This window comes from Malania oleifera, chromosome 2 (assembly GCF_029873635.1).
Source record: "Malania oleifera isolate guangnan ecotype guangnan chromosome 2, ASM2987363v1, whole genome shotgun sequence".
NCBI lineage: Eukaryota > Viridiplantae > Streptophyta > Magnoliopsida > Santalales > Ximeniaceae > Malania > Malania oleifera.
The window spans coordinates 145,919,693-145,932,223 of record NC_080418.1 but is presented as its reverse complement, the minus strand read 5'-3'; the positions used below and the strand labels follow the sequence as shown (position 1 = coordinate 145,932,223).

The 12,531-nt window shown below is 34.6% G+C and overlaps 1 protein-coding gene across 1 annotated transcript in view; it reads left to right on the top strand.

The window, feature by feature from the left end:
* The window catches only part of LOC131147897 (uncharacterized), a 77,706-nt gene that overhangs the window by 25,395 nt on the left and 39,780 nt on the right, over positions 1-12,531 (top strand). The window contains exons 10-11 of the mRNA XM_058097538.1: positions 42-171; positions 8,728-8,817. Of these exons, the coding sequence (XP_057953521.1) occupies positions 42-171; positions 8,728-8,817 (220 nt within the window). The remainder of the gene's footprint in view (positions 1-41; positions 172-8,727; positions 8,818-12,531) is intronic.

The window sequence follows — 12,531 nt, the reverse complement described above, 5'->3', positions numbered from 1 at the left end:
ATTTTGTAATTTCATTATTATTTTCTATTTCATTTTAACAGGTTACTTGCTTCTGATATCTATGGGGCAATCAATCTTTGGGATAGAAGGATGAGCGATCTTCCATGTCTTGAGCTAAGAACTAATTCCGGTGGCACTCTTAACAGCATTCAATTAGATGTAGAAAATCAGGTTGGTAATCAGGGTACAACCTTATATATTTGAACTGAAAAATGTTCACTTACTTGAATTTTCCATGGATGGTTTTTTGTTTTGTTTTTTTTTTTTTTTTCTGCATCATTTCTTTGATGTGATGAACATCCAAATTTTATTCTGTTCCATACTTCTTTTCACATTCTTTATTTGTGCCTATTGTTGAATTTAATTGAAACATTCATCTATAAAATAATATTTTCTATGCTTATGCCAAGGATTGTTCTATTAAGACTTGCATCATAAATGACTTAAATTGATTTCCTAGTCAAGATTTTATTGTGGAAAGAGTGCAATTTTGAGGATTTAGATGTTATTATGGGGACGGATGCCTTGGAAATTAAATAAACTAGTTTTTTCATTATGTTTGGTGCTAGTGGTTGTAAATTCTTTTTTGGATTGGGTGATATATCTAAATGAATAATGTGTCTAGGTAATAGGCCACATTAAATACATTAATTGTAACTAATAGCTACATCTATACGGCTCTATGTAAAGCCTACTAATAGCTATGTAAATCCATTTTCATCAAGCGGAATCGAAGTTTCAAAGTGTTCCATACTTTCTCCATTCCTCTCCACCTATCTTGAATTCTCTATTTTCCAACAAAGTGGTATTAGAGCTAAGTGCGTGTATAGTATTTCAGATGATGGCAAGTCCATTTCAAATTTGATAATTGGAGTATTTGAATGAGTGCCTTGCTTGGATCTCAAGATGTTTGGGAGATTGTTGAAAAATGCTATACAAAATTGCAAGATGAGGGTACCTTGAATCAAGCATACAAGGATGCCTTAAAATATTTTAGAAGGAAGCATCAGGAGGCTCTCACACTCATATATCAAACATGGGACAGGTAGAAATCATAAAAAGGAATCAATAAATTAGTGGAAGTTCGTCTCCAAACACTTAGGGGTGAGTTTGAAACACTACAAATGAAAGGTTTTGAGTTAGCTTCTAATTATTTTTTTAGAGTTTTGGATATTGTTAACTAATTGAAAAGATGTAGTGAAGATTTATAAAAATGTTCCTAAGATAGGGAAATACATCCAGACATTGAACCCAAAATTCAATTATGTTGTTGTAGCAATTAAAAAATCTAATGATTTGGAGTCTATGATGATTGATCAACTTATGGGTCTTTGCAAGCCTTTGAAGTTAAAAAAGCAAGAACTATTGGAGCAGGCTCTTCAAACCAAACTATCTTTTGAGGACAAAGGAGAAAGTTATGAAAGAAGGGGTTGTGGATATAGTCGTGGTCAAGGTCATGGAAGAGGAAGAAGAATTGATTCCAACTCATCCAATAATGATGAGAGGAACCAAAATTTTCAATTCACTAGAGGACATGGAATAGATTGAATTCAAAAAGGCAAACGTATGACAAATCTCAAATTGGATGTTACAATTGCAATAATTATAGTCATTATTCATATGAGTGTTGAATTCCAAAAAATGTTAAAGAAATGAGCAATTGTGTTGAAGAAGAAAAAGAAGAGGTGGAACATACATTGTTGCTAGCATACAAGGGAGATGGAGGAAAGAAAAGAACACGTGGTATCTTGTCATTGAGTAAGCAACCATATGTGTGGAAACCAAAATTTATTTGTGTAGCTTGATGAATTGTGTTCGACAATTTACATTTGGAAACTTGTCCAATATTCCACCAAGGGGGAAAGATAAAATCTTGTTCGTATACAAAATGAAACGCATCAATTCATTTCTAATGTATATTGTGTGCCAAATATGAAGAATAACATTTGAAGATTGGGACAACTCTTAGAAAAAGATATAATATCCACATGAAAAATCATAACCTTTTGACTAGAGATTCTAAAATTTGTTTGGTGGCAAAATTGATGATGACAAAAAATTGGATGTTTAAATTAGACATTCAAATAGGTGTTGCCAAAATGTTTAGAGGCTTGCCTAAAAGATTTCTCTAAGCTTTAGCATCTAAGGTATGGCCATTTTAATTTTTAATAGTTTGAAATTGATGAAGAAGAAAAAGATAGTGAAAGATTTGCATTTGATTGAGCATCTCCGCCATATTATGTGAAGGATGTGTATTTGGTAATTTGTCAAGTTCTCCAAAAAAAGCAAATCCAAGGGGGAAGAAGCTACTTGAGTTTTTCAATTGCTGATGTATGTGGGTCAATATATCCCCCATCATTTGGTACTTTAGTAGGAAAAATTGGGTCTATTTTCTAAAACAAATATTAGAGGTGTTTGACACTTTCAAAAACCTTTAAGATCCTTGTTGAAAAAGAAATAGGTTGTGTAGTTAAAGCTATGTGGACAGTGGGGGAGAATTCACATCAAATGAATTCAAACAATATTATGAAAAACAATGGTATTCGCCATCCTTTGATGGTTCTCAGATCCCCTCAACAAATGAAATTGTGGAGTGAAAAAATCAAACACTCCTTATTATGGCAAGAAGTACGTTGAAGAGCAAGAAAATTCCTAAAGAATTTTGAGCCGAAGCAGTTGATTAAGTTGTATACTTGTTTAACTAGTGTGCTACTAGGGGTGTGTGAAATCAAACCCTACTAGAATCTTGGAGTGGAAAGAAGCCAAGTTTCTCTTGTTTGGAAGTATTCAGGAGCATAACATATGCACATGTAGCAGATCAAAAGTATTCCAAGTTGGATGACAATAGTGTAAAGTGTCTCTTTCATAAGATATGATTTAAATTCTAAGGGGAACAAATTGTACAGTCTAAGTAGTGTAAAAGTGATCATAAATTGAGATGTCAAATTTGATTGGACATGCACATGAGATAAGAACATTCAAGAGGAGAAGTACAACATCTTTCCTCTGTTTCAAGAAAATGAGGAACAGGAAGATAAATTTATTGAAGTACCTACTACTTTATCACCATCATCGCCATCACTTACTAGTGGAAATTCATCATCAACATGATTTGAAAGAAGACCACCTCGGATAAGAAGCCTTGAAGAAAACTATGAGGTAATTAAAATATGAACAACCTACCCATTTTTTCTGTCTTTTTGATGATTTTGAACGCTAGATTTGATTAGGAGGTGCAAAACAAGAAGTGGAGAATTGCAATGGATGAAGAAATTGCAAGAATTGAGAAGAATGTTATAATGGAAGTTAACCACTCTACCAAAGGGACGTAAACAATTGGATTCAAATGGTTCTACATAGTGATGAAAATGCTAACGGAGAAGTTAAAAGTATAAGGCGATATTGGTGGTGAAAGGATACAATCGAAGATCGAGAATCAATTTTGGGGAGGTATTTGCACCCGTTTAAAAACAATTGAATTCGCGATGCAGGGGCAGCATCAAGGATCTATAACCATGGGAGAGATTAGGAGAAATTAAGGAGAGGAAGGGGAAGGGAGGGGAGAGGGGATACAAGGGGAACTTATGTTCACTTCAATTCAAATTCAACAATAATTGCTTACAACATGGCTTCCAAAAATTATTTATAAGAAAACTTTTAAACACATGAAATTACACGTACCCCTAAAATTACATTACATTATGAACATGCCCCTAAAATACACAAGTACTACAAACAAGCCCCCTAGCATACATAATCTTAATACAAGCAAACTATAGACACACTTAAAAAACTAAGTAACTAAACACATTTGGGTTTTGGACCCAATAAACTATTGACCCTATTCTTCGCCATATACCTCCAAATTGGGTTGAAGTGATCCATCCAAATACCTTCTTATCATCCTACATCAATTCCCTCCTTCTGAAAAGAACTTGACTCCGTCAAGATGGGGAAAGTACCAAGGAGCCCATCACCATGAATAGAATTATATTGTTTCATAAGAAAGGAACTAGCGATACAATTTAGCTTGATGAGTGGTTGAATTCGTGATGGCATCAACTTATACTTCTTGTTGTCAATGAAGAGGGAATAAGAATCCTCATATCCATCATGCTTCACTTTCCTATCAAATAACCATAGTCAGCCCAAAAGGATACGACAAATTTTGAGAGGAAGGATATCACTTTGCACTTTCTCCACAATGGAACCAATCTTGGAAGTAAGCAATGGTCATTGTCCTTCAAGTTGGTATTATTCACCCAAGCAATTTTGTATGGTTCGGGATGAGGCTCAACTTTCAAATTTAACTTCTGCATAGCTTCTTTATAAACTACATTTGTGCAACTACTAGGATCAATAACCAAAGTACAAAGCTGCTTTTGGCATATCACCTGTGACCTGAGTTTGAAAGATGTTGGTTCACCTCTGATCTTCTTTTTCTTTAACCTTGTGGGAAGAGAGCATGTGTCAAAACACTAAACAGGTTTTCTCATTGCCATCATCATCTAAGTCACTTAAGATTTTTGTTTCAGCTTCAACTACTTGAATGCCATCATCATCATCATCTCCTTTTTCCGCAACAGCCATGACTTGGTTAGGACATTGTGCAGCTCAATGCCCTAAACCTTGACATTTAAAGCATTTAAGTGACGGTTGGGCCTTAGAAGTTGTTTTGGAAAGCTCAAGAGTCTTCCAAGGGATATTAGTCTGAATTCCTTTACCAATTACTCCACTATCTTCTCTCATAAAAATACACTAGTATTCTTCTCAATTCGAAGGCTTGATGCAGCTCTAGGAGGATTACGTTGCATATCCTCTCAATATGAGTGGCAACTTGTACTGCATCCCTAACTACAATGAGACGACATGCAATAAGTTTGGAGGCAATAGATGGCATCAACCCTTTTTTGTACAAAGTTATCATCATATCCTCTTTCCATTCTATGTCAGCACGAATAGCCAAATGATAGAATCTGCTAGTGTACTCCGTAACAGTCTTTTCTTCTTGCTTCAAATCAAAGAGTTGGAGATGAACTCGCTGCTGATAGTTGGGAGGCAGAAATTGCTCCTGCATGGCTCACTTCGTCTCTTCTATGTTGTAATCTCACGAAATCTCCTTCTTCTAAAGATCTCCAGTTATTTAATCCACCAAATTGGAGCAGTTCCCTTCAAGTTTGATTCAACCAAGTACACAACTCAATAGTATGAGGGAAGGCAGCTATTCCACCATCTTGTTTGGTAGGAAATTCCATGGGCCTTTTACCTAAGGCTGCAACTTCGGTTGTTAGCTTATTCAAAGCATTGGTAATAGTCTCCAAGGCATTTTACATGTTTTGTACCCTACCAAATAACAATTCCACCTTTGCAGACAATTCAACATTGGTCATCATGGTGCAATTATATAAAGCAAATCACAAACTTCACTCTCAATTATTTAAGAGCAATCTTCAAGTCACCTTTAATCTTGAGTATCATGTACAAATGAAACAAATCCAGTCAGAAAACTCACATATGCAGCAAAAAAAACCTGATTTCTAATGCTGACAGCAGCAATTACTAGGGTTTCGGGTCAATTTATTGCGCTCTCTTGCAATATATTGTATCCATAATCAAAATATCTCCTTGCAGGTCAAAATATCGTGGAGAAAACCCAAAATATCATGGTTGGGCAATTTCTCATGAGACTAGAAACAGGAGGGCAGTCTGGTAGATACTCTCACTTGCAGTTGTCGGGGCATTGGACGTGTGTGCTTCCGGCTAGGCCCCTCTGGCAATAAACTCCAGCTACTGGTTGATCAGGGGCTTGTGAGTCTAGTGGTGGTGGTGGCGTGTTTCAAAAATCATTAGAGGTTAGGGATTTAAGAGGGCTGCTGACTGGAATTCTTCTGGCCAGCATGTGGAGGCCCCCCAGTGGTTGGACAGCAAAGAACATTCAGGGGCTAGGGTTTTGAGGTGGTCTGATTTCAATGGGGTGGGTGTTGTTGCACAATGGTGTCCGAAAAGTGGTGTTCAAACAAATGGGGATATGGATGGAATTTCAGAAAGTTCAGAACTGTTTTTGTTTTTTTGTTTTTACTGAAATTTCAGGGTGGAGAAGAATTTGGAGAGAGAATGAAGGAAGAGAAAAAGAGTGAGAAGAAGACAAGAATGAAGAATAGGGGACAATAAAAAGAAGAAGAAGGAAGACGAAGCAGCAGAGAGGGAAGGGATGTCACGAAATTGTGGGGAGAATGAAGAAGAGGGGAGAGATACGGGGGTGAACTCACGTTCACTTCAATTCAAATTCAACAATAACTGCACACAACACGGATTTCACACACTATTTATAGGAAAGCCTCTAAACACATGAAATTGCACATATACCCTTAAGACTACATTACATTATAAACATATCCCCATAATACACAAGTACAACAAACAAGTCCCCAACATACATAATCCTAATACAAGCAAACTACATACACATACTTAAACAACTAACTAAGCACACTTGGGTTTTGGACCCAATAAACTATTGACTCTATTCTACGACATAGGTCTCCAAATTGGCTCGAAATAATCCATCCAAATACCCTCTTCTTGCCCTAAATCAATTCATTATCTCCTTAGTAGCTCAAAATAGATGAAAGATTTGTCAAATGGACGTCAAATCATGAATTTTTTATGGATTACTTGAGGAGGTGTATGTGGAACAACTTTTGGGATACCAAGTGAAAGGGCATGAAAAGAAATTGCTAAGAGCAAAAGAAGCACTTCACCTTGTGCTTGGTAATTGGTATAGTAGAGTCGACAAATATTTCAAGAAAATAATTTTGAAAAGTGACCTGCGAACATGCTCTTTAATTAATTCAAAGAAATGGAGATATTTTACTTGTATGTTTGTATGTTGATGTTGATGACTTAATATTCATAAGAAATAATCCACGTATGTTTTGTAAATTTCAGAATGGTAATAGAGTAAGAGTTTGAAATGTCCGTTATTGTTCTCATGTCATATTATCTTGGGATAGAAGTAATGCAAAAGGAAGAAAGAATCTTCATCTCTCAAGAAAGGTATGCAAAAGAAGTTCTCAAAAAATTTTAGATGAATGACTGTAAGCTGATTAGCATCCCCATGGGGTATGGAGTTAGTTATTGAAGAATGATGAAAATAAGGTTGATCCGATCTATTTTCCATGTCTTGTTTCAGTATTTGAGCACAAGACCAGATATTCTTTTTGGAGTAGCAGTGGTGTGTTGATACATGGAAGCATAAACTACAACTCACTTGACGGCGGCCAAAAGGATTCTCTGTTATATCCAAGATACACTTGATTTTGGGATGTTATTCATTTTGTAATTTTTCATATGTGTAGAATATAGTGATAATGAAGGGCCGTAGAATTGGATGATTGGAATAATGCACAAGATTTGAATTTTTCGTTGGATAGGCAATGTTTACATGAGACTCAAAGAAACAATCCATAGTTACTCTCTCAATCTATGGAGTGGAGTATGTTGCAAACGCATCATGCCTATTTCATGCAATTTGGCTCAGAAATTTGTTGAAGAAGTTGAAGATGGTGTAAGAATTAAGAAGACTATATAGAAATATATGTGGATAACGAATCAGTGATTGTGCAAAAAATCTGGCAATTCGTAAGTGCAACTCAAGTTTGTTAAGTCTCAGACCAGGTTGTAGATATCTTCAGGGTCTCCCAAGTTTAATAACTTCAAAAAATTTAAAAGTCTTCTTATGATGAAGAAAAAATCAAGTTTGGGGGGGTGGGGGAGAGGGGGTTTTGTTAATTAAATTAAACTTGTTTGTTCCTTGTGTTTGGTACAAGTAGTTGGAAATTCTTTTCATATTGGATGATATGTCTAATGAATTCATGTATCTAGGTAAATTAGCCACAATAAATACATTAATTGTAACTAATATTGGTACATGTGTAAGACTCCATGTAAAGCCTATAAATAGCTATATATTCAAGCCAATAATCAAAGTTTCAAAGTGTTCCGTACTTTCTCCACTCCTCTCCATTTATCCTGAATTCCCTAATTTCCAACACTATGTTTTCTACCATGTATATCCTTTGCTCAATAAACTTGTCAAATAAAATAAGATAGGAAAATGTTCCCTAGTTTGCTACTTTTTTTTCCCCCCTATAATGCAATTTCAGTTTGTTCCTTTGCTGCATTGGAAATATCAAAACAAGTGAGGTACCCAGGCTGTGCATTGGACAATTCACTTGCATCCAATCTGCTCATATCGAGGATTGGACAAATATTTCATCTTGATGAACCACCTAAACTTGAACTCATAGTTAAATGTACAGCAAAGTCCATGATGTGGTTCTGAAATGCTCCAAGGGACATGTTTACTATTGGAGATCTCTCGTGAGCTTGAGCACGAGTGAGCAAAGTCACTGAGAATATATATATTGCACACCCGAATATCCTTGAGCTATATTTCCAATTCAACCCTTTTTCTGAGAACTTGTCACCATTTTAGTTAGGCATGGGAATTTTTTTACAAAAAAGTATTGATTTTATGATTATATCTTTCTTGTCACGATCCTAAATACGTTGAATACACTTTTGTCAGCTAGTTGGAACTTTTATGATTTAAAAGGAAATCTTTAGTTGTATTTGCAGACTGTTGTAAGATGATAAGCATAAACTATTATTTGTAAATTTCAGTGTTTTAAGAAGCCATAATTTATATTTTTTCATTTGTTGTAGATCATTTTTGGGGCTGGTAAACATGGGAATATATATATGTGGGATCTTCGGGGAGGAAGAACATCAGCTGCTTTTCAAAGCCATAAAGAGGTGAAGTGTCTGCGCTCTCAGATTCTTTCCATTTTTCTTATTCTGCACTTGAATTTGTAAGATAGTAATTGTAATTGGTTCATGTTAAAGTAGCTCCAATGCTGCCAGATTTTCAGCCACATCTGCTTTTGTCTCTGTATGTTTAACAGCATGAACATCCATTTCTCCATAAATTTTTGAGGTTGCATTGCCAGAAACCTGTGCTCCTATTAGCATCCTAGTTACTTTGTGAACAGACTAATTTTCATTTATATTAGAAGTTATTTAATGAGGGCGAGCCTTGAATCGATGGCAAGGGTGTTACTTTCCAAATTTGAAGCTCACAAGTTCAAATCAGGGAAACCATCTGTATATGCTAGGAGGTAAGACTGCATAGATCTTGCCCTACCCAACTCACCCATCACCCTCCTTCCCCTCCTCCCCCCCCCCCCCCACCCTGCGGGGGACCCTTGATGGCATGGGAGTGTTGTGCATATATTTTGATTTCAACTAAAATTTTGAGGCACACTAATAAGGGTGCGCTAGTTTTGGTGGATAAGGTTTGTGGGACTGGATTGGATTGAATGGTACTGGACTAGACTCGCTATGAATATGATATGTATCCTCTTCCATGTTTGGAATCCCATGTATAAAGGACATGCTAATTATTTAAAAGACTAGAATACCTTTAATGAAGGGAATATGACAAGGAAAAAAAGAAGAAGAAAAATGCAAAGGTCATTCTAGTTCTTTTATTGCTTAGCCACTCCTAGCCCATGGGGAGGGGCTGGCCAGCCTAATAATATGTAAATGGGTGAAGATCTTTTCTTTTGGCCTGTCCTATCCCACACCTTTGTTGCACCAAACATAGGCTAAGCTATCCTAGCGAAGCCACTAAAATAAACTCACCCCAAGAAGTATGAAAATTTCAATGGAAATTAATAATTTTGATTTTAAAATTATGGAAATTAGTAGCAAAGCATGGAATTTTTTTTATGGAACTTTAGAAATTGTAGTTACCATAATAATGCAAGATTTAGATTTTTAGAGCTAAAATATTATAAATAAAATATGTCAATGACATGTGTGTGGTGTAAAGGTGTAATAATTATTTTTAAAGATTAAAAAAAAATCCAATAAAGTGCAATAATTGTTATATACTAATCATATTAAACATATTCAAATATTCAATTAATATAAATGAAATCCATAAATTAGTTATATATTATTGATTACAAAAATATAGATAATTTAGACATAGATGGTCAAATAAAATGTTGTTTCATACAATTTTGAAAATCTGAAATATATCCTCCTTGTAATACTCTTTAATTTGAGTAAAAAGGAAGATTTATTAAAAGAGAAATTTCAATTCAGTTCTTTGAATTTCAAGGAAATTTTATCGTTGAAAATTTGATGATTTTGTTGAAATTTCAATATTTTGATAAATTTGGGATGATTTGTGGAAATTTCAAAGGAAATTAACTGCCATTTCGATTTTGAGGGTGGTGAAAAATAGAAATTTTGATGGAAATTTTGACAATTTGGTGATATGTGTGTGTGTGTATTATAAGATCAATAATTTATTGAATTGGTATGCATGTACTATTTACATTTAGTGAGAGAAATTCTTTACTAAATATTTTAGAATATCCATTACATTGAATTGTGATGTTTCAATTTGGGATTTGAATTCAATTTGTAATTTCAAGGAAATTATATTTTATAGTTACAATTTTGACAAAATTTTAGATTTCAATAAAATTGTATGATTTGTGGATATTTCAACATAAATTGACTACCATTTTGATTTTTTGGGTGTTGACAAACAAAAATTTCAACGGAAACTTTGACAAATTTTGTGGAAATTTAAGGAATAAGACCCTGCATGAATATACACACACATTTTCACACACACGCACTAGAAGTTATTTATTGAACCTTTTAAAATGGATTTTGAAAAGGTTTTTTATAGGGTTTGTGGAACTTTTTGGGTAAGATCTTTGTTAGGAAGGGCGGTTTGGTGAGATGTGGTAGTCTTCGATGAGGGTGGTAGAAATATAGAAATTTTGATGGAAATTTTGACAAAATTGTGGAAATTTAAGACCATGCATGCATGCGTGTGTGTGTGTTTGAAGTTATTTACTGAATCTTTTAGGATATCCATTATATTAAATTTTAATGTTTTATAGCATAGTTGTCAAATTGCAAATCGTGAATCGAATTTCCACTTTTGGGAATCAAGAATCTTGAATCAAATTGAATCATAAGATTCGGTACAAATTTCCAAAATCAATTCTAAATGACATGCATATATTGATACACAAACAACAAGCAAAATAGTAAAATGCATTTAAATTTTGACAATTAAACTATCATATTTCATGTGTATGCTTTCCCTAAACAAATGAAAAGTACGAGAATGAGTTAGGAAATATTAAAAAATGAACTTTATGTTGTTTAAGGGAAGGAATCAAGAAAAAAGTAATAAAAAGTTGCACTTTTGGTGTTCATCAACAATTAAAAACATAACAATATTTCGTGCATATTCTTTTTTGAATAAAAAGAAAAAAAACAATTAACCTAAAAAATGATAATAATTGAACAAACTACTAAAAAAACCAACTTTTGGATCTTAACAATGCAAAGAAACAAGAGTACCACCATAGTTAGTGTTTTGCCACTTCTTCTCACTGGAAGAACACTATACTCCTAGAGTGAAGAATGATTTTGTGAAGACAACATAAGACCTAAAATTCTATTTTCTCCTCTTTTTTAATAAAAACTGAGATAGACAAGGAATGGAAGGTAATTTTGTAAAACTAAAAACCAATAAAAATAAGAAAGAAATGTTATTTTGGGTGTTTCAAACTACTTGGGCTTGTCAGGATATGAAAGGTCCAAAATTGTGCGAATTGATAGATTTAGATTAAATGGATAGATTCACCAGGTGAACTGATAGACTTGGAAATGATTCAATTGTTTTTAGGTTCGCTAGTAAGATTCGAATTGATTTGGTGTTGAAGTGATTCAAATCGTATGAATCAAATCGTGAATAGTAAGATTCTACATGTTATAGAGTTTTTCCACTGGGTAGGCAAATTGTAGATGCTATTTTGTAGGTAATGAGGTCGTGCTGGGTGTTTGTCGGAGGAAAGAAAAGGGGGTCATTTTTAAATTGGATTTTGAAAAGGTTTATGATAGGGTTTGTTGGAGTCCCTTGGGTAAGATCTTCTTTAGGATGGGGTTTGGTGAGATATCGTGGTGTGGATGAGGGGTTGCTTGTGTAGTGTGTGTGTGTTTTTTTTTGTTCATGCAACTATTTATTGAGAACTAAGTTGTTTAGGTCTTTGAGGGGTTTTAGACAAGGGATCCGCAATTATTGTTTGTTCTTAATGTTGATGTCTTGAGTAGATTGTTAGATAGGTTTGGGGGTATGGGGTTTGTGAGAATGGCCATGGTGGGTAGTAAGGGATAATTTGTGTCTCACCTTCAATATTATTCTTTTCTCAGGTGATTATCAAAAGTGTTGGCCCTAGAGTCGTGTCTGGAGAGGGGGGGGGGGGGAGGGTGAATAGACTCTTTTGCAGATTAGATACAAGCAATCAAATCACAATATAAGAAAAATGAATGACACAATAAATATAAGAAGTATAAGGGAGAAAAGCTGAACACTGAAGTTTAACGTGGTTCGGCATCTTGCCTACGTCCACGCCTTGAGACACACTGAAGGAT